Source organism: Rhineura floridana, chromosome 21 (assembly GCF_030035675.1).
Source record: "Rhineura floridana isolate rRhiFlo1 chromosome 21, rRhiFlo1.hap2, whole genome shotgun sequence".
Classification (NCBI taxonomy): domain Eukaryota; kingdom Metazoa; phylum Chordata; class Lepidosauria; order Squamata; family Rhineuridae; genus Rhineura; species Rhineura floridana.
The window spans coordinates 17,276,354-17,303,704 of NC_084500.1; the positions used below are offsets into that span (position 1 = coordinate 17,276,354).

General features: G+C 46.6%; 1 protein-coding gene across 9 annotated transcripts in view; it reads right to left on the bottom strand.

Annotated features, from left to right (window-relative positions):
- The window catches only part of LOC133374401 (aldehyde dehydrogenase family 3 member A2-like), a 36,936-nt gene that overhangs the window by 2,608 nt on the left and 6,977 nt on the right, over window positions 1–27,351 (bottom strand). For 8 of the 9 annotated variants that reach the window (XM_061605287.1, XM_061605290.1, XM_061605281.1 and 5 more), the window contains exons 2-11: window positions 24,519–24,693; window positions 23,462–23,693; window positions 16,057–16,142; window positions 14,231–14,439; window positions 10,567–10,684; window positions 9,548–9,689; window positions 5,540–5,706; window positions 3,972–4,071; window positions 2,331–2,566; window positions 582–699 (exon numbers count right to left, since the gene is read on the bottom strand). In XM_061605287.1, the coding sequence (XP_061461271.1) occupies window positions 619–699; window positions 2,331–2,566; window positions 3,972–4,071; window positions 5,540–5,706; window positions 9,548–9,689; window positions 10,567–10,684; window positions 14,231–14,439; window positions 16,057–16,142; window positions 23,462–23,693; window positions 24,519–24,680 (1,533 nt within the window). In that variant the 5' untranslated portion in view covers window positions 24,681–24,693 and the 3' untranslated portion in view covers window positions 582–618. The remainder of the gene's footprint in view (window positions 1–581; window positions 700–2,330; window positions 2,567–3,971; window positions 4,072–5,539; window positions 5,707–9,547; window positions 9,690–10,566; window positions 10,685–14,230; window positions 14,440–16,056; window positions 16,143–23,461; window positions 23,694–24,518; window positions 24,694–27,351) is intronic. The other variant, XM_061605282.1, reaches the window with a different exon arrangement.

The window sequence follows — 27,351 nt, forward strand, 5'->3', positions numbered from 1 at the left end:
TCACTGGTCACCATTTGACTGTCCCTTCTCACTGTCAAGAGACACTGCTTGAATCACTCAATTCAGCGTCTACACGTTTATCTCCTGCCGCCACCCAACTGCTTGATGACGTAGCTGGCTAACATGCTCCCCATTCTTGCTGATTGGCTCGCAGGACGCTGGAGACATAGGAACCCTGCTGGGACCTGGCTCCCAAAAAAGTAAGGCGTCAAAGACACACACACACACAAGACCCTGGATGACTACACCCCTGGACTATTACACCCTAATGATGGTCTTGGACAGTAATAACGAATGATCTGATTTGGTTTACACCCCTAGGCCTCACAGATGCATTGCTGGGCTCCACCTCCCATCAGCCCTATCAGCCAAAAGGACCGCTGGCCAGGGGAATGATGAGATGTAGCCCAGCAACATCTAGAGGATCACTGGGCTTCCGCGTCCGTCCGCTAGACTCTTTCCCCTGCGCTGTCAAGTTACAGAACTGAGCGCTTGCCGTCTTCACAAGCGTGACTCACAACTGTGCAGCCACAGGCAGGAAACCCCCATGGGCATGGAATCGTGGAAAAGGCAGCTCCTACCTCCCCTGAATCGCGCCGGCTTTGCATATGGGTCTCATCAACTCCTACCAGGGCTCCACATTCTGTGTGAGGCCAAAGCAGCCAGCAGGGCCTTAACCCTTAGCACGGCCCGGCGGTTCTGGAGAGAACCAGAAGGAAATGAGAATGACACGGCCCCTCTTACATCAGCTTAAGAAAGGCTGGACTTGTGTTGAACACTCTGTATGGGCCGGGCTGGGGAGAACCTGTGTGGCCCCTCCGGGCATCGCTGGTCTTCAGCTCCCACCAGCCGACATGGCCAACTGTCTGGGGAATTCTGGGAGCTGTTGTCCAACTAAGTCTGGGGACTTAGTCTGGGGACTAAGTCTGGGGACTAAGTCTGGGGACTAAGTCTGGGGACTAAGTCTGGGGACTAAGTCTGGGGACTAAGTCTGGGGACTAAGTCTGGGGACACTGGCTCTCCTGCCCCCTCCTGCCCACCGCCTTATGGGCAGCGTTGGCCAAGAGAAAAAACTGGTTTAAGGCAGTGCTGGGGCTGGGAGACTACAGTTCAGAGAATCAGAAGGGGCTCTGTAGGGCTGAATTTATTTTTTCATTTCTGTGTACTTCTAACCCGTTCTTCGTTGAATATTTTCCATCCCAGAGATAATTCTAAAAATTATACCGAAAAAAGAGAGCAATATAGAGAGGATTGTGTAACCAACCGAGTCCTATTCAGAGTACACCCATTGAAAACAATAGGCTTAACTTAATCATGTCCGTCCATTTAACCGAGTAGGGTTAACACTGGATGCAACCCCAATATTACCGGAGCTGTAAAAACAAGCAGTTGTAGTCAAGTTAAGTCCTACTCAGACTACATCCATTAAAATTTAACAAGCCTCATGTCTATTAACTTCAATGGGTCTACTCTGGAGTAGGTCCAGCATCACCCACACCCCCAACTTTAAGTGCTCCATCGTCAATCAACGTAAAGCTAAACTGTAGTGAAAGCAATAATGAGAGTTTCCAATTCAGCCAAATCCCTAAAGAAAATGGGACATTCGATCGATTGAAACAACCAAATGGTCTCAGCGACCCCCGTGTCTCACCTGGGGCGACTGGCTCACTCCCCCCCCCGTCTCTCACACAATTACAGTATTTGAATACTTTATGTACCTCCCTGCTTTGCACAAGCCACAGAGCCATGCAGAAGTCAAATAAGATAAAATAAAGCATCCATCAAAGCCCTAAAACAACAGCGGAGGCTCGTTGGGGAGGAAAGGACACAGCCCCACCAACCAACCTAAGCCAACTCCTGCCTGCCTGCCTTCTTACTGACAAACAGCTCCAGGGGATGGCTCTGCCTGCCATTGGCTCTGGCCTTGCCTGTCAGGGGCTCAGGCCCCGCCTACTGTTGGCCTCCCTGACTCGCGCCCTTCCAGACCCAACGTGCACCAGCCATCACTGGCCCCAGGAACAGACGATGGTAGAGACTCTGCTGGAAGACCCTCCAAGTGAGGGAGAGTCCACCCCCCACTCTGGGAAACTGGGTCCCATTGTTGAGCTGCTCTTACCATTAAGATGTTACTCCTATAGCATGTTCCACCAAAATCCACCCTCCTTTAACTCATTAGATCTGCCCTCCCGGCCAGCAGAAGACAAGTCTTTGCCCTCTTTGGTGTGAGGAGAGAGCCCTTTCAGGGGTTGAAGAAGGCTACCCTGCCCCACTTCTTTCCAAACAGAGCCCCAGCAAGGATGGCTAACTTAAGCCCTAGAAGCAAGGCTCACCTTGACCACAATGGCCACCAGGACCCCCAGGAGGGCGAGTGTGGCAAGCCCAATTTTGCGTTTGCTGAAGTGCGTCAAGAACAAGAACTTGGCCCAGTCCAGCTTCTTCCGGCATGCAGGCGGGTAGCGGATGTTGTTGAAACCTTCCATCTTGAAGGTCCGGATGAGGCAGGAGCGCCGGTGGGAGAAGGTCTCGAAGCTGTACCGGCCGTGGTAGGACCCCATCCCGCTGTTACCTGGGGGGTGGGTATCAACAGCAAGAACGGTTAAGCAGTGGGCAAGGGTTGATCCACTTAATCAGACCTCGCTGAAGCAACAAGACAGACAAAATGCATCCTGAGGGAGAAAAAAAGCCAGACAAACTGATCTGCAAAAAAGGTTACTAGCTCTTCAAACATTTACAGATCTCTCTCAAAAAAAAAAAAGTTACAAGCCCTCAATGAAATAACATACAGATCTGTCAAAAAAAGCGACTAGCCCTCAAAGAATTAACCTGCAGTTCTGTCAAAAATAAGATACTAGCCCTCAAAGTATTTACAGATCTGTCAAAAAAGTTACTAGCCCTCAAAGAATTAACTTGCAGTTCTGTCAAAAATAAGATACTAGCCCTCAAAGTATTAACATACAGATCTGTCAAAAAAGTTACTAGCCCTCAAAGAATTAATATACAGATTGGTAAAAACAAAAAAGAAGTTGCTAGCTCTCAAACAATTACCATATAACTTGGCAAAAAAAAGTCACACTCAAACAATAAACACTGGGTTGAATCCATCTAAGTCCTATTGAGAGGAGACCCACCAAAAGCAATGGATTTCAGTTAGCAACTTAGTCCATTGATTTCAATGGGCTTACTCTGAGTAAGACTAAGTTGAATATAACCAATTATTATTTAATGATGATGATGGCAATGAAAAACTGAAATTAAATATAATGGGTAGAAGTCAAGCAGGAAAATGTCACTAGTCCTCAAACAATTAACCAACAGTTCCGCAAAAGATTACTCACTTTCAAACAATTAACAATGGGGTAAATCCAACTATCCGGTCCAAGTCCTACTGAGAGTAAACCCACTGAAATCCAGGGACTTAAGTTAAGAACTTAAGTCAGACACTACCCACTATGGGAATCAGGACTGATTGTTAAACCACTCTGGGAATTGTAGCTCTGTGAGGGGAATAGTGGCCTCAGCACCCTTCACAAACTCCACTTCCCAGGAGTCTTTGGGGGAAGCCATGACAGGACAGAGGAAGCCGCCTTATACTGAGTCAGACCCTTGGTCCAACTAGCTCAGGACTGCCTGCACTGACTGGCAGAAGCGGCTCTCCAGGGTTTCCGGCAGGGGGCCTTCCCAGCCCTGTCTGGAGATGTCCGGGATTGAACCTGGGACCTTCCGCATGCAAGGCAGATGCTCTGCCACTGAGCGACAGCCCTTCCTCAAAGGAGGATAATACTGCTTTAAATGCATAGTGCAGATGGATCCTGAGCATCCCCAAATTGCAATCTTGCACCAAATGAGTTTAAGGCAGAAGACAAAATTCATCCTAGTTTAGAAAAATCTGCCAGAGAGGACCTTAAGAAATCCCATAGCTGCCACCTCCACCACCACCATCCTGGCACCCCCCAAGGGGGCTATCAACTCACCGACGCCTCCAAATGGCAATCCTGAAACACTGAAGTGCATGAGGACGTCATTGGCTGTCACACCACCACTGGACGTCTCCGCAATCATCTTTTTGATTACCTTGGGTAAGAAGACAAAAAACAGAGAGGAATGAGACCGCAAGCTCCACTCAGCTCAACCAACAGATTAATCAACTCACTCGGGGTTGATTAACTGGCCAGGACAGAATAAAGGACACCTCGACTATATTTTTGGAAGCTATTTTGGTTCCTGTTACTGTAACAGGAAATGAACACGATAACTGCCACAACGGCAGGCTTCACAACCTGTCCCTTGAAGGAGGCCTCTCTGACCCTGACGTTACAGGAGTCAGGCAGCGCAGCCAATAGACGTGGACTTTTTCTGGACAAAAGTGCCACATTTTTCCTGCATGCTACCCATTGCTATAGCTTTCAATTTCTGATAGGAACCACTTCCTCCAGATACATCATGGCGGCTATCTTGAACATTCAGGTAAAAGCCTTTATCTACCAATAGCTTGTAATCCACTTAGAATCTTGCTGTCTAAGTTCAGGTTGTTGGTTTTGGTGCACAAAGCCCTATACAGCTTGGGACCAGGATACGTGAAAGACCGTCTTATCCCTTATATACCCAATCGATCACTGCACTCTGCAGGTGAGGGCCTCCTGCAGACACCATCTTATCAGGAGGTCCGTTCCGCACAACATAAGGAAAGGACCTTTAGTGTGGTGGCACCAACCTTGTGGAATTCCCTCCCCTTACATATCAAAAACAAGTACCATCCATGTTGCCTTTTGGGTGCCTGTTAAAGATGTTCCTCTTTCAACAAGCCTTCCAAGTGGAGATTTTTTTTTTTTTAATCCTGGTCGGTTATGTTGGAACTGAAGTTGTTTTCATATATGTAATAGCTGTTGATTGTTTTACAGATGTAATTGTTTAATATGGGTTCTTATCGTATCGTGAAATCGCTATGAGAGGCTTCGTACGAAGCAACTCACAAATGAAATAAATTATAATAAAAAATTTTTCTTTGATTCTGTTTATGAGTCGCTTCCCATAAAATCGCTCAAAGCGATTTTGCCGGAAAAGCCATAGGTAATAAAAACAATTCCATATATACAAACAATTCCACATGTAAAAACAGTTTCAAATCCAGTACAGAGACAGAATGGGATAAAGAAAAAAAAATACATGGCTTCAAAAGAGGATTAGACAAATTCACGGAGGATAAGGCTATTGACAGTTATGAACCATGATGGATATATTCTACCTCCACTGTCGGAGGCAGTATGTCTCTGAATACCAGCTGCTGGAAACCACAGGAGAGGATGACAATGCCGTGCTCAGGTCCTGCTTGTGGGCTTCCCGGAAGAGGAATCTGGATGACCACTATGAGAACAATATGCTGGGCTAGATGGGCCCCCTCTGGCCTGATCCAGCAGCAGCGAGGCTCTTCTGATAACGATAGACTTAAACCCAGTTTGGATCCAAGTGACCTAGCCTAGAAGTGGTTCAGGGCCTCCGGGATTTGACCCCAGGAAGCTCCGTCCTGAGTGCAAAGCAGTACCTTCTTGTTGTTAGCAAAGACGTAAAGGGCGAGGGGCTTCTCCCGCTGGTTGATTAACCGAATGGCGTCATCCACGCCCTTCACGGTGACAATGGGAAGAACGGGGCCGAAAATCTCCTCCTGCATGACCTTGGCATCTGGGCTGACGTCCGTCAGGATCGTTGGCGCTAGGAAGAGATGAATCGAGGATGGGGAGGTTAACAAACAGAGGGAACAGGACGGGCACCTGCAAGGACCGAGCAGGGCCTTTGTCAAACCATTGGGTCACTCGCTCTGGAACCCTGAAGTAGTCAACCCATCTATTTGCTCGTACACTGAGGCCAATGGAGAGTAAGAGCCAGTCTTAGACCAAGCCGGATTCTTTTGTCTCCCGACCCCAGTCTCATCTCAGGCAGAGAGGGCACCTCCTCCATCACCTGCAACAACCTGATCTCTTAAACTGGAGAGGTCAGGGGTCAACCTGGGACCCTCTGCATGCAGAGCAGGGGCTCTGCTTATAGAGCAGTGACTGGCCCTGGGAAGGACCCTGGGATCTTATCAGGTAAGAACATAAGAACATAAGAAGAGCCTGCTGGATCAGGCCAGTGGCCCATCTAGTCCAGCATCCTGTTCTCACAGTGGGCAACCAGGTGCCTGGGGGAAGCCCGCAAGCAGGACCCGAGTGCAAGAACACTCTCCCCTCCTGAGGCTTCCGGCAACTGGTTTTCAGAAGCATGCTGCCTCTGACTAGGGTGGCAGAGCACAGCCATCATGGCTAGTAGCCATTGATAGCCCTGTCCTCCATGAATTTGTCTAATCTTCTTTTAAAGCCATCCAAGCTGATGGCCATTACTGCATCTTGTGGGAGCAAATTCCATAGTTTAACTATGCGCTGAGTAAAGAAGTACTTCCTTTTGTCTGTCCTGAATCTTCCAACATTCAGCTTCTTTGAATGTCCACGAGTTCTAGTATTATGAGAGAGGGAGAAGAACTTTTCTCTATCCACTTTCTCAATGCCATGCATAATTTTATACACTTCTATCATGTCTCCTCTGACCCGCCTTTTCTCTAAACTAAAAAGCCCCAAATGCTGCAACCTTTCCTCGTAAGGGAGTCGCTCCATCCCCTTGATCATTCTGGTTGCCCTCTTCTGAACCTTTTCCAACTCTATAATATCCTTTCTGAGATGAGGCGACCAGAACTGTACACAGTATTCCAAATGCGGCCGCACCATAGATTTATACAACGGCATTATGATATCGGCTGTTTTATTTTCAATACCTTTCCTAATTATTGCTAGCATGGAATTTGCCTTTTTCACAGCTGCCGCACACTGGGTCGACATTTTCATCGTGCTGTCCACCACAACCCCGAGGTCTCTCTCCTGGTCGGTCACCGCCAGTTCAGACCCCATGAGCGTATATGTGAAATGAAGATTTTTTGCTCCAATATGCATAATTTTACACTTGTTTATATTGAATGGCATTTGCCATTTTTCCGCCCATTCACTCAGTTTGGAGAGATCTTTTTGGAGCTCTTCGCAATCCCTTTTTGTTTTAACAACCCTGAACAATTTAGTGTCGTCAGCAAACTTGGCCACTTCACTGCTCACTCCTAATCCTAGGTCATTAATGAACAAGTTGAAAAGTACAGGTCCCAATACCGATCCTTGAGGGACTCCACTTTCTACAGCCCTCCATTGGGAGAACTGTCCGTTTATTCCGACTCTCTGCTTTCTGCTTCTTAACCAATTCCTTATCCACACGAGGACCTCTCCTCTTATTCCATGACTGCTAAGCTTCCTCAGAAGCCTTTGGTGAGGTACCTTGTCAAACGCTTTTTGAAAGTCTAAGTACACTATGTCCACTGGATCACCTCTATCTATATGCTTGTTGACACTCTCAAAGAATTCTAATAGGTTACTGAGACAGGACTTTCCCTTGCAGAAGCCATGCTGGCTCTGCTTCAGCAAGGCTTGTTCTTCTATGTGCTTAGTTAATCTAGCTTTAATCATACTTTCTACCAGTTTTCCAGGGACAGAAGTTAAGCTAACTGGCCTGTAATTTCCGGGATCCCCTCTGGATCCCTTTTTGAAGATTGGCGTTACATTTGCCACTTTCCAGTCCTCAGGCACGGAGGAGGACCCGAGGGACAAGTTACATATTTTAGTTAGCAGATCAGCAATTTCACCTTTGAGTTCTTTGAGAACTCTCGGGTGGATGCCATCCGGGCCCGGTGATTTGTCAGTTTTTATATTGTCCATTAAGCTTAGAACTTCCTCTCTCGTTACCACTATTTGTCTCAGTTCCTCAGAATCCCTTCCTGCAAATGTTAGTTCAGGTTCAGGGATCTGCCCTATATCTTCCACTGTGAAGACAGATGCAAAGAATTCATTTAGCTTCTCTGCAATCTCCTTATCGTTCTTTAGTACACCTTTGACTCCCTTATCATCCAAGAGTCCAATTGTCTCCCTAGATGGTCTCCTGCTTTGAATGTATTTATAGAATTTTTTGTTGTTGGTTTTTATGTTCTTAGCAATGTGCTCCTCAAATTCTTTTTTAGCATCCCTTATTGTCTTCCTGCATTTCTTTTGCCAGAGTTTGTCTTCTTTTTTATTTTCTTCATTTGGACAAGACTTCCATTTTCTGAAGGAAGACTTTTTGCCTCTAAGAGCTTCCTTGACTTTGCTCGTTAACCATGCTGGCATCTTCTTGGCTCTGGCGGTACCTTTTCTGATCTGCGGTATGCACTCCAGTTGAGCTTCTAATATAGTGTTTTTAAACAACTTCCAAGCATTTTCGAGTGATGTGACCCTCTGGACTTTGTTTTTCAGCTTTCTTTTTACCAATCCCCTCATTTTTGTGAAGTTTCGTCTTTTGAAGTCAAATGTGACCGTGTTGGATTTTCTTGGCAATTGGCCAGTTACATGTATGTTTAATTTAATAGCACTGTGGTCACTGCTCCCAATCGGTAGGGCAGAATATAATTAACAATGCATTATCAGGACACGTAAATATCTAATGCGCCCCCAAGTTGATCCAGGACATCTCCTCCAAACCAGTCTGTCTGGTTATCATTCTCATGCCAAGCCTGTACAAGCTTCCCTGGGAGTTAAGCCCCATTCAATCCAACAGGACTCGCTCCCGAGTAACACAGGACTGAGCTGCAAGTCCTTTCTCGCTGGTTTCCACGTAAACTTCTCAAGCTCTCATCATCATATATTACAATCCCCTCATCTCCATGTGGCATTTTCCAGCACGCAAATCCTACACAACAAGGGCGTTGTACCACAGCGGCTGAGTGTGGTGAGCAACGATTGGCCACGTAGAGTCTTCTAAGGTTGCCTGACCGGGATGGTTCTCCACTATCAGCTCTGGCCACTTGGGGGCGTCTCCTTGAGGCCTATTTGCTGAGCCAAATCGCCACCTTTCTGACAGCGCCGCCCTCCCGCAATGAGAATGCTTGCTTTGTTTTTAGACAACACATAATGTGTTGGAAAAGAGACTGTCTTAAAAAAAAAAGGCTTTCCTTCCAGCATAAGTGAGAAAATTGAAAAGGCAATGCCCCACTTGGATTAAAAATTAGGTTTTGCTTTTTAAAAAAATCCTCTGCCTGATTAATCGAGGGCACTTTTTTCAACTGGTTAAAAGGTCCGACTGATTGCTTAAACGTAGGAAACTATCTTATATACAGGATCAGACGGTTGGTCCATCTAGCTCAGTATTGCCTGCACTGACTGGCAGAGGCACTCCAGGATTTCAGACAGGGGTTCTTTCTGGAGATGCCGGGGCTTGAACCCAGGCCTTTTTGCATGCAAAGCATGCTACGGCCCTTCCTCATTTGCAGTTCTTCTGTAAACTCTTCTGAATCATGCACTCCACAGATACAGTACATTCTTTATCCACCCTGTCCTGGTCATTCCTCCCATGCCTGCACACAAAAGAGGTATGCCGATTGCCTCTTTGCTGTGTCCAGTGGAACACTGCGCGCTTGATTAAAAACAAGCCCCCTAGTCTGTTCCAGCTTTACCTATAAAACATGTGGATTCATCTGCTTCTCCCCCATGTGCAATCTTCTGCCCCTCCAAAAGGCCCATGATCCTCCTGAAATGGTGCTTATTCACGATCCTTTCGTAGTCTGGAGACTTTTTAATATCCTCGCCGTAAAATTCCTGCAAGGAGTCAACGAGACCATGTTGGCTTGGTAAAATCACGAGGACTACCCTCTTATTTATTTAAATGGTCGTACTTATATCCCTCCCTTCTTCCAGGATGTTTGGTTGGGGAGGAGGTTATCCTCCCCCCTTTTTAATCAATTCTCTTTAACAAATTAACATACGACAGCAACTTTGGGTACAGAGGTACATACTGGGCTCTATCCAACATTAAATTCAGGGTGGACCCATTGAAAGTAATGGATAGAACTAACATAGGTCCATTAATTTCAGTGGGCCTACTCTGAGTAGAACTTGGCCCTAATTCATCAGCTTTCCCTGGTAGGTATCTTATGTAAGTTGCATGACAATCACTTGCCTAAGAAGTCAAACAGGGTTATTCCAACAAATCCATGCATGAAATTATCACTGGAGGCTGATTTATTTATTTCATTTAACGGGATTTTATATACTAACTGTCAAAACCTCTAAGCGGTTTTACATAAATATACATTAAATTACCAATTAAGATCAGATGTTAGCCTACACTTTTTTTTTAAATAAAGCTTGCCATTTTAAAAATGTATATTACAAAATAAAATTTACAAGTTCAAATGTGTGTCCAATTTATGTATCTGGGGTGGCTTGCTTAAGCAAAAAAAAAGGTTTTGAGGCAGGACAGCGAAGGCCCCTGTATAATATCAATGGGCAGGGAGTTCCAAAGTGGAGGTGCTGCCTACGGAGACAGATCAATTCCTGCAGAACGCAATGGCGTAACAGTTCCAGGTTGTCTGCTTAGAAATGTGATGCCACTGATCAATGGTCATCACGTTTCCTCAGTGACATGAGACATTCCTTCAATGCCGCAAAGGGCTGCCCGATTCAAAACCTTCACCTTTAGTGTCTTTTTAATAATCTCCACCATTTTATTCTGGATGGACTGGTCGCACAGAACGTAGTCGGGGGCAATGCAGGTCTGGCCGCAGTTCATGTACTTCCCCCATGTAATCCGTCTGTCGGGAAAAGGAAGACAGACAGACATGAGATTTAACACCATGGACTAGTGGCTTAAGAGAGATAAGGAAACCCTTTCGGAGGGGATTTGGCTACCAAACCTGGCTTGGGCCAGACCACGACATTTTGGCGGCCTAAAAACCCAAATGGGCTGCCATCAAAGGAGAATACATTCAACGGCCATTTGCTGCCTTTCGACGACACGCAAAAGCTGCTGTTTGAGGCAGATCCCATGCTTTGCCCAACTGGAGGGCCAGACCCGAATATGGCATGGAAGCGTGAACAGCGTTGCTGTAACTAATTATTCAAACACAGCATTGGATTTAGGATGATTCAGTTTGTACCTCGCTTCCCACTAAGAAAGTGACGCATTTGTGTTGACGGATTTACTTATAAAATACAGCAATAAAAATCACACGAGCGCTATTCCTAGGATCAGATTTGACACTACAGGCCTGGAGGCCCAACGCAGCCCTCTAGGCCGCTGTAACCGGGACTCATCCCAGGCCATGCCCCTTCCAAGCCACACCCCTTGCAGGCCTTGTTTCGCACCTTCCTTGAGTGTTTTTGCCTGGCTGGGAGGAGTCCTTTAACTCTGACCGTGCCTCTTGTTTGCCTGGGTGGAGGGCCGAGAAGGGTGTGCGCACGTGTGCAGAGGTTAGCTTACTGTACCAAGATACGAGTTTACATTTGTTGCTCCGCCCACTTTTGCCTATGGACCTGCCCACCATTGGCACGTGGCCCTCCAAAGATTGCGCAGAAGGGAACGCGGCCCTCAGGCTGGAAAAGGTCCCCTTCAGGCTGAAGCGAACTCAGGTCTGAGAATCTTGCATGAGTAGCTCAGGGGCAGATCATCTGCCTTGCATGCCCAACGGCGGCGTCTCCAGGCAGGGCTGGGAACGTCCCCCTGCCTGAATGAGCCGCTGCCAATCAGAGTAGACAACGCTGAGCAAGATGGACCAGTGGGTCAAACTATCTATACGGCAGCTTCCTATATGAAAACAATTCAGAACCATGAGGACTGGGATCTTGTTCGGGGAAGCAGCATAGCTCAGCGGCAGAACATCTGCCTTGGAAGCAGATGTTTCCAGATTCAATCCCCAATGGCATCTCCAGGTAGAGCTGACAGAGACCTGTCCAAACAGCTGCTAATCTTTGCTGTTTAACACACACACAGAGAGAGAGAGAGTGAGAGATACACACACATACAGCCAGCTCTTTTTTCGTCCTGGCAGAGGTAAAGAGGCAGCGAGAGGGAAAAGAGATCGCGAGGTTCAAACTTTGGACTCATGCTCTTTGTTGCTCAATGTGAGCAAATCAAGTCAAAGCAGCTCAAAAAATAAATAAACCAGAGCGTTGGTTGCAACAGCTTGCCAAGCCCTGGGTGATACGGGATCCTTATGGAACGGGTCGAAAGTTTAATAACGCTGTTATGCAAAACTATTGCGCAACCACAGTTGGGATTCGCTACGGAGCAAGATTCGAGGTCTAGACTGAAGGATCGTAGCTCACTGGCCGAGAAGCTGACAAAGTCCCAGGTTCAACCCTTGGCATCTCCAGGGAGTCCTCTGCCTGAAACCTCTGGAGAGCAGTTGCCAGTCAGCGTAGACAATACTGAGTTAGATGGTGTAAGGCAGCTTTCTATGTCCCTATTTCAACCCTTTTATTCGGAACCATGAGGGCTAGAATCTTACATTGTTGTAAGGGGAGCAACCACAGCTTTCTGGCCAAGCACCCACTTTGCATGCAGACGATCTACGGCTCAGCCCCCGGCATCTCCAAGCAAGCGTGCGGACATAGGAAACCCTGGAGAGGCGCTGCTAGTCAGTGCAGACGATTCTGAGCTAGTCTGAGCTACATTCTTACTGCTGGAGTATAAAGTCCTAAAACAAGTCTGGGCCAGGGTATCAGAAAACTGCCTCTCCCTTTACACCCCCAACCCAGGTCATGTAGACCTGTGGATGAAGATCTGCTGATGGTGCCGCACGCCCCAGGCGGTAAAATGCGCTGTGACTCAAGCACACGGCACCAATTCTCTGCAATCCTTTCCCCTTGGAAGTGAAGCAAGCCCCAACGTTCGTTTCGTTTTCAACCTCTGTTGAAGGCTTTTCTCTTCTTCCAAACCCGCCAAAATGAGCCCTTTTTATTCCTGCAGTTTTTCATTCTTGTTGGCTGCTGCTATTATTATTATTATTATCATCATCATCATCATCATCATCAACAACTGGTATTATTATATTTACTACTTGCCCTTCATCAGTAAGCCCCAGGGCAGGTTGCAACAATAAAGCACACCACTAAAACAGTTTAAAACAATTTACATTGTAAAAATATACATCTCGTGTCAAAAGCCAGGGTAAAAAGGTGTGCCTGAATGCTGTTTTACGATCCGTATTATGTTTTACACTCTTTAATTTTTCTACTCTACGGGTATTCTCTGAATGCAGAACTATTTATACACCCTGAAGTTATTTTATATTATTTATTAATTAGATTTACATCTCACCCTTCCTCCCAAAGAGAGTCCAGGGTGGCAAAGAAGAAGCAATAAAGCACTAAAAGCCATCTTTAAAATATCTTAAAAACAAAACATTTTAAAATACTGCTCCAATATATATGCAGACTGGGATAAGGTAAATAATACCGCTCCGCTCACTTCACCACACGCAAAAAAAGGATGTTCTAGAGCCAGAGAAGGTCCAACAGAAAAGGGTAACCAAAACAATCAAAGGGCTGGAGGAACGGTTCCCCTACAAGGAGCGGCTCTCCTCCCTTGCCCAAATGAAACCTCCATGTGCCAGGGATGCATACCAGCAATTTATCAAATGCTAGGCACAAACACTATCACTATCGTTAGAAGCTAGAATGATGAAACTGAGGCTATCATACTTTGGACACGTAATGAGAAGACCTGATTCACTAGAAAAGACAATAATGCTGGGAAAAAGAGAAGGAAGTAGAAAAAGAGGAAGGCCACACAAGAGATGGATTGATTCCATCAAGGAAGCCACAGACCTCAACTTACAAGATCTGAACGGGGTGGTTCACGCCAGATGCTCTTGGAGGTCGCTGATTCATAGGGTCGCCATAAGTCGTGACTTACTTGAAGGCACGTAACAACAAAGGCACAAACAGGGAGGGCTATCCATTGGGAGATGGTATGCCCCGGGACTGGTATTGTGCAAAGCAGGGAGCCTAAACAGGCAGAGCCAACCCATTCTAGTTTTACCCCCATCCAAGTTCTATAAAGGGCAACAGTGAGACTGAGGAGGACGATGCTGGCAGCCAAGCCGCCCACCCCCCACCTCTGGGCTGGTTGTAAGTGAGAAGGGAGGCAGGTAGCAGTTGGCCGATGGGAGGCTGTGATTGGATCGGTGTTGTCCCATTCTCCCTAACGGACTAGCCTCCACTGGGGCTGTCTCCCAATATACCCTTTCCTGAGGAGTTTCTCACTGAAACGAGAAAGCTGGGCGATAAACGGCCCGCTGGTCAAGGCCAGCACAGTGACATCACCTTAGCTGCAAGGCGATCCCTGCGGATCTTACCTGCAAGCCACGTCGAGGTTGCAATCTTTATCGACATAACACGGGCTCTTCCCTCCCAGCTCAAGGGTAACAGGCGTGAGGTGCTTGGCGGCTGCTTCCATGACGATTTTCCCCACCTGGCTGTTGCCTGTGTAAAGGATGTGATCAAACCGCTGCTTCAGCAGTTCAGTTGTCTCTGGAACCCCTCCGGTGACGACCGGGAAGAGGTCCTGGTGGGAAATGCAAACGGAACAGCCTGTTCAGAACCGGATCAGCTCTGATAAGGCAAAGTTGCAGGCAAAAAAGTGCTTATTAGGAGGAGTGGGAATTAAAATACTGAGGAACCTTGGGGTTTTTCAAATTTATTTCTTTAAATGCAAACAGATGGGGAGAACTGAGCTAAAGATTTTCTTGCTTGCCGATATTCAGTTGATAATCACCTCCTCGCAGCACTGTTGTGAAAAGGCTTCTTGGATTTGCATTTAATTATCTTTCGGATTGCTCTAGATGGGGAGGGGAGGCACCGTGACTTGAGTTGTATATTTTGACACTCCCCCGGGCCAGAAACTGCTTTTGGAGTGTAATACGATAGACAAGGTGGGACACCCACCAAAAAGAGGAGATTAAATGATACAGTCGGCTTCTCAAGTCTGGCCTCGGCTCAGCCGGCATAAAATGCCTCCTCCTCGTGAAGAAATGCATCCAGATTGGCTCGTCAAACAGGTTCAGTGGCTCATCAAAATGAGCAAAGCCTCTCAGCAGCCAAAGCGTTACTTATTATTTATTTATTATTTTGATTTATATCCCGCCCTTCCTCCCAGTAAGAGCCCATGCCTCTGTTCGGTTCTGCGGTCCTAGGTGTTTGTTTAAAAAGAGGCATGGGGAACTCCCCCCCCCCCAGCCCGAGGGCCACATTCCATCTTGGGCAATCTCCTGGGGGCCACATATCAGTGGTGGGCGGGGCCAGAGGCAAAGGTAAGTGGTGCAAATTATGTGATTTTTACTTTCTTTCAGTAGCCCACATTCCAACCGCGTGAAAGTCGAAGGTTTCTACGCACATCCCGCATCTTCCCTATCCGGGGAAGCAAGGGGCATCTCCAGGTAGGGCTGGGAACATCCCCTGTCTGATACCCTGGATGGCTCCCGGTCAGTGCAGACAATACTGAGCTAGATGCACTAATGGTCTGACTCAGTCTAAGACCCCTTCCTACGTTTGTTGTTATCTGAACCGCAGTTTTGCTATTTAATGAAGCATTTTTTCCCTTCTCGTTTTCACTATGTAAATGCAGCTGCGCTTTTATGCATTGCCTGGTGATCCACGGAAGCAGCTATTGCCCAATGTTATATTTTTAGAAGATATCTCAGGCTCATCTTTTTTTTTTTACCCAACAATAACAAAAAAAAAAGGGACAGGGCATTTTTAAAAAATAAAAATGAAGTGCCGGTATGCTTTTTAACATATCTGCCAGACTTTAGGGCTCTTTGAAGGGGGCAAACTTAAGTTGTGCTGCAGACGACACTACTAACACACTACAACAGCCGTCGCCAAGCTGGTGCCTTCCAGATGTTGTCGGACAGCAACTCCCATTAAGCCCCTAGCATGATTTGGCTGCTGGGGCTGCTGGGAGCTGTAGTCTAACAACATCTAGAGGGCACCAGCTTGGCGAAGCCTGCATGACAGCAATATCACTTCCCTTTCCCTTCAGTCGGGAATTTGTAACGGTGAACACGCAGGATTTAAGGCCTTTTTTAAAAAAAACACCATACAATGTGTGCCGTTCCGACGGTACAAAAGTTAAGTGTGCCGGCATCCCATGGTTAATGCCGCACCAGGTGGTCTCACCTACCTTGTCAAGATACTGAGGGAGTATTTCCTCTAAGAGCTTGGCCGTGTGTCCGCTGACCTCCGACGGCTTGAGCACAACAGCGTTCCCTGAAAGATAACAACACCTCACCAGAGGACTTTTTGTCACATGCCCACAAAGTGAGGGGGGAGGGGTTGGCTACTAGCCACAATGGCCATACACTACCTCCAAGATTAGAGGCAGCCGGCCTCTGACTCCCAGTTGCTGGGAAGCGCAAGTGGGGGATGTCATGCCCGCCCGACCCTCAGAGTCCCGGGAACATGCATCAGGCTCAGACCCCACCCTTAGGGAAATGAGACTGGAACCGAAAAGCTATTACTTCACCCTTGCCAAGGCTGTGTACGCTCACAACAACCCTGCAAGGTAGAAGGTAGGCTGCCACCACCCCTGTATACTGGTCCACTCAGAGCCAGGGGATCTCTGAGCCCAGAAGGTATATAAAACCAAGGTCCTAAAAGGCAAGAGTCACAGTTACACTCCTTGCCAGGCACCTCTGGTTTAACACTTAAAATCCAAGCTTTTAACTTCTTAACCCTCTTTGGTAGTGAGTGACTGAGGTTGGGTCAAAACACTGAATTTAGAACCACCCCTTCTCTCAAATGAACACACCAGGTTAAATAGAAGTAGCTTTATTAACATATATAAGTGCACATATCATATAGCAGCAAGTAATCCTTTAAGACCATTCACCCAACAGGGGTTTAGGTTCTTACAAGAGAATTCATACACACAACAAGAAAATAATAAACTAGCTCACCTAACTACTTACATACGAGGTAGTTGGTTGCGTGGCACCTCTCCTAAGAGAGATGGATGTTCAACATAAAGCAATGGAACCAGACATAGGTTGCCTTCCCATAAGCAACCCCAGGAACCATAAGGCAGAAAAGGTTTGGAACTCTGGTGCCAGTCAGCATAGGCAGAGAACAGAGAACAAAAGCTATGGGTCCCTAGCCCTATACTTAAGGGAAAAAGATCCTAACGGTCCAGGATTAATTGACCAATCAGAAATTGACTGATGTAACTTTCTTCTCGATGTTTCTCACATTTTCGCGCCTTCAGGCCCCCCTCCCAACGGTGTTTTCCAACTGCATAGGCCAAGGATGACCTTGGGTGCCAGGCACTTGTTAATCAGCAAAGATAAACAGGTGCAGCTTATTAAGGCTTCTTCTAACCGTCTTCAGCTGGAAAAATGAAACTTAACTTTACAAATTGGCAAGGCTTGTCTTTTCTGACTGTAACCATCTCCCAGAGTCCCTTACTGGAGCCAAAGTGTTGTCAGCAGATTTTTAATAACTCATGACCATTACAGGTTCATGACACGCCCCTTTTTGGGAAGATGATGTCAGAACTCTGGATAGTTCTGCGTCATCGCCACAGCAACCAGGGATAAGGGAACAATAAAAAAAAAATAATAATAATAAAATAAAAAAAAAAAATTCCACCAACATTACTCTATATACAACATATATTTAAAAAAAAAAAGGAGAGAGAGAAAAAAAAAAGAAAAAGAAAAAAAAAAGAAAAAGAACAAATTAATACATTTTTAAGCAAGTGAGCTACTTCTTGACTTATGCCTTCTTAATATATACTAAATTACAAAATAACAACAAAAGGGGAAAAAAAATTAAGGGACCCCTAAAACACCCAAGAAAAAAAGACTTTATTAAAAAATAAAGAGATAGAATAAAAAATGGGGTGATCCAAAAACTGGTCCAGGTTCAAAAAAAGGTCATAAGCCATAAATCTTATAAAAGTCCATAAAACATATTAAAAGCGTAAAAGAATAAAACAAGGTCTAAAAACAATCCAGAGGTCATCAGAGCCAGAAAATCAGTCCGTGGAATAGGCATGAATCAAATGTCAGTCAACTGGAACAGGTAACCGAGACAGGGCATCTTCAGCAACCTCCATAGCAGGAGTGCAAGTCAAAACCAGATGTTTCCTAGAAAAATATTGCTTCATCATATTCACATGGTATACTTTAGGTTTCTTATGGGATTTAGGGTCAATTAGCAGATAGTTGGTGTCGCTCAACTGGGCCTTGACAATCAAAGGGCCTTCCCAGGCCACCGACAACTTATTGTCTACTTGGGCCTTTAGTACCAAAACTTCTGACCCCTCAACAAAGTGTCTTTCTTTAGCGTGAGCATCATAATGGGCTTTCTGCTGTTGTTGAGCCTCCCCCAAATTCTCATGAGCGACAGCCAAAACATCTCTTAAGATATTCTGTAACTTCTGGAGGTAAGTTACTACCGACACAGGCATAGCTTCCAACCTTCCTTCCCACTCATTCTTGAGTAATGACAAAGGCCCCACCAGATCCCTTCCAAAAACTAGCTGGTTGGGGCTGTAGCCCAAGCTGGCAGAGGGAGTAGCCCTATAGGCGAACATCAGGAAAGGTAAAGCTACATCCCACTCTCTAGGATGTTCTAACACATACGCCCTTAACATTTTATTAATAGTGGCGTTCATTTTCTCACATAGCCCATTCGAGGAATGGTGACCAGCAGTCGTAATGTGATGTTCCATACCAGCAAGTTCCCAAAGTTTTTTAGTTAACTTAGCCACAAAACTCGGCCCTCGGTCTGACAAAATAGTCTTGGGAAACCCCCAACGCGAAAATAACTCTAACAAGGTTTTAGCAATGACTGGGGCAGTGATGGAACTCAAAGGAATAGCTTCAGCAAATCTCGTGGCAAAGTCAATTACAGTCAAAATAAATCTTCTCCCAGTCTTAGTCGGATTAAAAGGGCCGATCACGTCCACAGCCACTTGAGCAAAAGGTTCTGCCACAATCTGGGATACTTGTAAGGGTGCCTTAGGGTGATCACGCGCATACCCAAGTTGTTGACAAATATCACAGGATTTTACATATTCTTTAACAGTCTTAGCCACTAAGGGCCAATAAAAATGCTGGGTAACAGAAAACAAAGTCCGTTTCACACCCAGGTGCCCCGCAGTCACAACATCATGGGCCAGCCGCAATACATCCAGGCGAAAAGGTTTTGGCACAACTAATTGTCTGACTGGTTGCCAGTCCGTAGAATTCCCCCCAGGTACATGTTCTCGATAAAGCAAGCCTTTGTCCCAATAAAATCTCACTTTCACAGTCTCTGATAAGGCAGGAGGGCTTCTCTCGGCTTCTTCTCTGCAGTTTTGCAAACTCTCATCCTTCAGTAAAGCTGCCTTAAAGGCTTGGGAGCTGGCTGCCGGTAATTTACATTCCTCCGTCTCCCCCACACTGGGTTGAAAGGAGTTTTTTCCCTGTTGTTCGGGCAGGGTCCCAGCCCTCCCAACGGCAGCCCTCTCTTCCTCGCCACCCAGAGGCCATTTCTCCCCACAGTCTTCCATAGGTTGTGACAAAGTTTGAGACCTGGTAAGAGCGTTTATTTCCGCTTCACGTACAGTCTCTTGATGGCTTAGGAACAACAGATCAACTCCTATTAAAACATCCCATAAATGGTCATCCGAATGAACTATAACTCTATGGCGTCCAGTCCAGCCTCGGTATGAAAGCACCACATCAGCTACAGGCACTTGCACTGTCTGCTGGCCATACGCTGTGACCGCCACTTGTAACTCTGGAACATATTGCTCCGGCTTAACCAGCCGTTCTGCAATACTGGTAATTTCTGAGCCTGAATCGATTCTTCCCTTGACCTTAATACAGTTTACATATATGGATTCGGAAAACTGCGTTTGAACCCATTCTTTACATTCCGATGAAAGGGGTCCTGGAGAGTCTTTCTCTGGAAACAAACTATTCTTTACTCCTCCCTCTCGATCCCCTGACACAGTCTGTACAACACTCACCGGCAGGGCTTTAACAACTGGTCCACGAGGAGCCTCAGGACGGTCTTGTGAATTTGGGGCAGAAAATACAAAATCCGATTCTGCTCCTTCATTCTCCTCGGCTGACGACCATGAAGAAAGTTCAGGAGGTTCCGCTCCAGGGGACGTTAAGTCTCTCACGCGTGCAACTGGAGCAACCTTTGGGTTCTTCCTTCCAGCAGGATTGGGCTTAGACAAGGTTTTAGAACAGGAATTAGCTTTATGTCCAATTTGCCCACATTTAAAACAAATTATTTCTCCACGGGGCTTCTCTTGCAATGCAGCCTCGGGCCGGGCGGAAGACACTTTGAAGTAGCCAGCAGGCCCCCCTTCCTCTTCCTTCGCCGGTTGCCCTGGTTTCTGCATACCTGCGGTCTCTCGCCTCGGCGGTTTCACAGGAACGTACTCCGGTCTCCGAAACAAAGTATACTTTTCTCCAGCTCTGTTTTTAAACATACGATCTGCTAGCATGCCTGCTTCAGTCAGAGAACGGGGCTGCTGGTCTCTGACCAGAGCCATCAAATCTCGAGGGAGGCGTCTGTAAAACAGTTCTTTTGCAAACAGATCTAAAACCTCCTCTCGGGTTACAGCCTCGGCTGTGTCAGCCCAACGTTCCACATTTCTGCCCATCCGTGCAGCAAAGGCTGAGAAGCTTTCCCGAGACTTCTTCTGGTCTGTTTCCAAATGCCGAAAACAATCCTCTGAAGTTAGCGCAAAATGAGACTTGGCTAAAGCATAAAAATAGTCAAAATCATCTACATACTCCAGTGGCAAAGAGTTCAACAGTTCTCTCAACTCGCCTTCAGCATTAATGCGTAAAGCACTCATCCAGTACTTTTTAGGCACACCTTGATCTCTACAAGAGTGAGCAAAAACTTGGAAGAAAGTAAAAATGTCATCTGTCTCACGAAAAGTCGGAAAGGATTTTTTATGGAGGTCTGGTCTTCCTCCTCGCGGTTGTTGCATCTCACGAGCAAAGCTTTCCCTACTCCGGCGATCTTCCTCCATAGCCTTGAACTGCAGGGACAACAGCTTCATTTGCTTAGCCAGGTAGCGCTGCATGCTCCTAGGCAGCTCTTCCTCATCCAAATCTGATTCCTCCTCATCTTCGCTATCCTCAGTTTGCTTAGACACGAACTCCTTGTCATCCACAGAAGGCTGAGGTATAAACGACAGAGCAGCAGCGCCTTCTTCCAGCTGAACAAGCTGACTAGGCAACGCAGTGTCTGCCAGGAGCACATCCTCGGCTCCATTCTTTTGAGATCTGGTTTTTATCTTTTGCGACATTCTGCACTAACCTTACTACCCAAAGTAACAAACAATTGTGTCAGAAGTCTCTTTAAAATTTACAACTTGCTGCAATGCACTTATCTCACACAGCGTGTTCACTTAAGAGCAGGAATGGCTTCGATCCTCACCACTGCCAGCCATGTCATGCCCGCCCGACCCTCAGAGTCCCGGGAACATGCATCAGGCTCAGACCCCACCCTTAGGGAAATGAGACTGGAACCGAAAAGCTATTACTTCACCCTTGCCAAGGCTGTGTACGCTCACAACAACCCTGCAAGGTAGAAGGTAGGCTGCCACCACCCCTGTATACTGGTCCACTCAGAGCCAGGGGATCTCTGAGCCCAGAAGGTATATAAAACCAAGGTCCTAAAAGGCAAGAGTCACAGTTACACTCCTTGCCAGGCACCTCTGGTTTAACACTTAAAATCCAAGCTTTTAACTTCTTAACCCTCTTTGGTAGTGAGTGACTGAGGTTGGGTCAAAACACTGAATTTAGAACCACCCCTTCTCTCAAATGAACACACCAGGTTAAATAGAAGTAGCTTTATTAACATATATAAGTGCACATATCATATAGCAGCAAGTAATCCTTTAAGACCATTCACCCAACAGGGGTTTAGGTTCTTACAAGAGAATTCATACACACAACAAGAAAATAATAAACTAGCTCACCTAACTACTTACATACGAGGTAGTTGGTTGCGTGGCACCTCTCCTAAGAGAGATGGATGTTCAACATAAAGCAATGGAACCAGACATAGGTTGCCTTCCCATAAGCAACCCCAGGAACCATAAGGCAGAAAAGGTTTGGAACTCTGGTGCCAGTCAGCATAGGCAGAGAACAGAGAACAAAAGCTATGGGTCCCTAGCCCTATACTTAAGGGAAAAAGATCCTAACGGTCCAGGATTAATTGACCAATCAGAAATTGACTGATGTAACTTTCTTCTCGATGTTTCTCACATTTTCGCGCCTTCAGGCCCCCCTCCCAACGGTGTTTTCCAACTGCATAGGCCAAGGATGACCTTGGGTGCCAGGCACTTGTTAATCAGCAAAGATAAACAGGTGCAGCTTATTAAGGCTTCTTCTAACCGTCTTCAGCTGGAAAAATGAAACTTAACTTTACAAATTGGCAAGGCTTGTCTTTTCTGACTGTAACCATCTCCCAGAGTCCCTTACTGGAGCCAAAGTGTTGTCAGCAGATTTTTAATAACTCATGACCATTACAGGTTCATGACAGGGGAGAGTGCTCTTTGTGGGCTTCCCATTGGGGCATCTCGTTGGACCCTCTTGGGAACAGGAAGCTGGACTAGATGGGCCCCTTTTGGCCAGATCCGGCAGCCCAGGCCCTTTGTGGCTTTTCCATTTCTCAAGTACTGGCCCCGAATACTAAGCTCAAAGCTAAAATGATGCAAATTACACAGATGAACATTGACACACTTTCCTCCTATTATTTAAATGTTTCCTCTGGGGTAGGGGTAATTAGGTTGGTACATTCACATTGAAAGCACGGCTTGTCTTGTTGCAAATACAGGCCCTTTTGGGGGAACACAGCTGTGTCGGTCCCCCAACGCCATGCAGTTGCTGAAGACACGCAGACCCAGATATTGGGCAGCCCAAGTTCAGCTTCTTGAGAATCTCTGCTTTCAACTTTCTTTTTAAAAAAAACAAATGCAAGTTTCTAGTCCTTATCGAGGTATGTACATACGCAGAAGCTAGAGGATTGGCCAGTGAAGGTTTCTGAAGGTCAAGAAATTGACTTCTGTGCCTTGCAAAGCCTTCAGCCCCTCCCTATTACTAGAAGAACCAGAATCAATTATGGGATGTCAATTTACTTCCTGAGTTTTTTTGTAGTTGATTTGTGAGGGGGATAGACCTCAAGTCATAATTGTCAGGTAGCTTAGTCTTGGACTTTTCTTTTTCATGCAGCCATAAGAATTACAGGAGACATATGTTGTCCCAAATGAAGCCTTACGTGGGGGGGGGGAGGCAACCTCAGGCACAAGGGCTGAATACAGCCCTCCAGGACTCTCTGCTTGGCTCTTGGAATTCTGCCTAGGCCACCACCCCCTCCCCAGATACACAGCATATAGAAGCTAGCCGACTGTACAAATTTAAGTTTCTTACATCATTCCCTTCTGCCTTTGGCCCCGCCCGACACTGGCAGGCGGCCCTCGGAAGGCTGCCCAGAAGAGAATGCAGCCCTCAGGCTGAAAAAAGGTCCCCCACCCCGCCGGCGCCCCAAGGAAGGCAACGTCCGCTCACCTGCGGCAATGGCCCCAATCAGGGGATGCATGATTAGGCCAAAAGGATAGTTCCACGCCCCGATGATGAGGACCACGCCGAGTGGCTCATAGTGGATGTAGGTTTCATCCGATAGGGTCACTATGGTCTTCCCCACATGCTGCGGGGCCGCCCACTCAGGGAGCTTCTCCACCATCACGTCGATATCGCCCAGAATGCCCAATATCTCGTAGCTATAGGAGCTCAGTTCGTTCTGTCCAGGAGCCAAGAGGAGGTGTCACATACCAGTATTATTTATGATAATATTATTTCCATCAGTATTATTCATAGTGATAACGATGATTTTTTTTCTGAGGACCCCCCCCACCTACCCAGTCACAGCTACCAAACATGGGCTCATATCAGAGGAATAACATGGCTCCTGAGATATTCTAGGTAGTGGTGGTGTAGTGGTTAGAGTGTCAGACTGGGACCTGGTAGACCAGGGTTCATATCCCCGCTAGGCCATGGTGCTCACTGGGTGACCTTGGGCCAGTTGCTGTCTCTCACCCTAACCTACCTCAGAGGGTTGTTGTGAGGATAAAATCAGGAAGGCGAGATCCACGTTTGTAATAATGACAAGATCAGCAGCCTCCAACCATTTAAGGGCTTTAAGGGGCAAAGCTACATCCTCAAATCAAACCTGGATGGAAGCCAGCAACCAGTGAAGATGGGGGAACAATGATGCAACATCTTCTGAACGGGTAGCTAGCAGCTCAAGGGAACGAAGGGTGAACAGGGGCGGATGCTACTTGGATGCTGGACAGCTGTCCTGAACCCTGATAGCTTGAGACAGCTTGGAATGCCCTGGAGCTTATTCACACCCCTGTAGCCTCAGATTTTCCCAGAGGTCCCACCTTGTGAGGGCCCCAGCTTCAGATTTTCCCATGGGCCCCATCACGGGAGGGCCCCAGCCTCAATTTCCCCAAGGACCTCAAATCCAGATTTTCCCATGGGCCCCATCACAGGAGAGCCACAGCCTAAGATTCCCCCAAACTACCAAACTCTATAAGCCAGACACAAGCAAAGCGCGGCAGACCTTGTTGAGATCCGCCTTGAGGGCCACCGTGATCTCCGTCTCCTTCTCTTGCAACATCCTCTTGATGGCCTTCAGCTGCTGGATCCTGAACTCAAACGGGTGCATCTTGCCCATGTTGAACGCGGCCCTGGCCCGTTCCACAGCTAGCTTTGCCTTCTCCATGGTTCCTTGCAGGCTGCAGCAAGACAAAACAAAAGCTTGGACCTGCTGACACCCCCAACGCAGAGGAGCTTTGAGAAGACAACTTTGCACATCCACGTTAAACAACAAAACCAGGATTTGGGGCGCTCTATGCAAAAGGCAAAAAACAGTGCTCTTTTCCAGCACTGGGAGGGCCAAGCAAATGCCTTCACCCTGCTCTGGAGCCGGTCCTGCCACTCGGTTTATCCAGCCTAGCAGCCACAACCGGGTGTGCCTTCTTAGGAAATCGATTCCAAATGGCACACCCTAACCCTCCAGTAATCTATCGGCTGGAATCTGGTTCCACAGGCCACCTGCAAGAGAGTCAAGGGAATTGGAAACTTTTAACCGAGCATAGCTAGAAAAACAGCTTTCCAATCAAGTCATGGGGGGGATGAAGTTTAGAGAGTGATTTAATAATTATAAGTTAGCTGTTAAGGTTTAGATAACAGTTGACTTAATATGAAATTGGTCACAGTTAACTCATTATGAAACAGGTCTTTAAGGTATAATTGAAATGATATATTTTATTTTTCTTGATTTTTATATTGAAGTGATAAAATTTGTCACATGTGGAATGTATCTGAATATTGATTTCATGTAGAAGATATGTAAAATTTCAAAATTTAATAAAAAGTATATTAAAAAAAGAAAAGAAAAACAACTTTCCTGCAGGACTCCAATCTGCAGATTTCCCCAGGGCCCTTTCCATGGGAGGGCCCCTTGGCTTAAAAGAAGTTGTCTTTGTCAAAGTTGTACCCTCCAAAACCATTAGGCTGCAATCCTATGCATGCTTACTTGGTGTCAAGCACCACTGAACTATCCAACCCTTGTCCCTTAACTCTCCCCATGGGCCCCAATCCTTAGATTTTCCCAGGGACCCCAATACAGGAGGGCCCCAGCCTCCCTTGGCTTAAAAGCAGTCATCATCTTGGGCAAAGGTGTAGCCTCCCAAAGCATTAGGCTGCAATCCTATGCATGCTTACTTGGTGTCAAGCACCACTGAACTATCCAACCCTTGTCCCTTAACTCTCCCCATGGGCCCCAATCCTTAGATTGTCCCAGGGACCCCAATACAGGAGGGCCCCAGCCTCCCTTGGCTTAAAAGCAGTCATCATCTTGGGCAAAGGTGTACCCTCCCAAAGCATTAGGCTGTAATCCTATGCATGCTTACTTGGTGCCAAGCACCACTGAAGCATCCTACCTTTGACAATTAACATCCCTACCAACCCCTAACCGGAGCACAGTTTTGCTTCCTAGTAGTGGAGCCAGTCCAACTGTTAACAGCATGTGCACAAACACACAAGCTCACACACACAATGACCCACATGTGCATTGTCTCTGAGATCAACAGGCTGCCCTATAATTATCCCACCGCACCCATCATTTCAGTTATGAGGCTCAGTCAGGTGCAGGGCCAAAGGCGCCCAGATGCAAAGCGCCGGAAGCTCTCGTGCCAAGTTGTGCAAGAGATGAAATAAACTGGCAGAGGCACCGCGGTTTCTCTTCGCCGCTGCCTGCCAAAAGTCTGTGTTCCACACATCTTCCTTTCCACTTGGCTATGCAAGTAGGAATAAATCATCATCATCCTATATGTGAGAATATTGAACTTATTCTCCGAGTGTGGGTCCTTACGACGGCAAAACAGCAGCACCCATTCACAAGATGGAGATATGAGAGGCTCAGGGGAACCCCAAGGTTTTCAGTAGTAAAAAAAAATTTTTTTTAGGATTTAAAAAAATACCTAAGGAGGTAGAAAAAATCCCTCAAACCTCAAAGAGGACTGAGCATTCTCAGTTTGAGATGTGAAGGCCCAGGAAAAAAAAAATTGAGAGGGGGGAACCATACCCTTTCCTTTTCCTTCCCCCCTCCCCGCACTTCACCTCTCTATTATTGGTAGCCAAAAAATATTGAGTGTCTGTTGAGGGGAAGGGAGAATGGAAAGAGGGAATGGAATGGAGTATTCTAGAAAAGGGAAGAGGGAGTGGAATGGAGCATCTTAAAGGAAAGGGCACACTGGCAGCCTAACTGCAACCTTTTGTTGCAGGTTCCACTTGTAAGATTGTTAGCAGAGATGTGAAGGCCTGTTAAAAAAAACTAGAAAAATGGGGGAACAGGACGTGTTTTTCCCCATTTTTTTCCTGAAATTTTCAGGGTTTTCCCGAGTCTTCACATCTCTAATTATTCAATGTCTCCCCACCAACGGCTCCATCTCTTCCCGCACCCCAACGCAGTTCCTGCATTATTATCTCTGCGCGCCCATGATCTGTGCAGACCACCCTCTTTTCCTATCCACACCCCTCTGGGAGCCCCACGTTCACACACAGACCCCTGCTTCATCCATTTGCAGGTTGATCATTGTATACCAGTCCTGCCTTGCAGGCCAAAGACCGCTCGACCCGGTCCTCATGGAGATGCCGCCTATTTTATTGTCATTGCTCCTGTGCTTTTACGTTTTATCGTATATGTGTATTGCTGATATTTTATGAGATGGACATATATAAATACTGAAATGAACAGCAGACACAGAGGTATCAATGTCAGCAGGTGATGTTTTTCAGGGCATGGCTTTGCCAGATGAACTCCTGCCTTTCAGGCAGCTGTTAAAAGTGCTGGATCAGAGCCAGCAAGAAAAAAATAGAACCCACAGCCC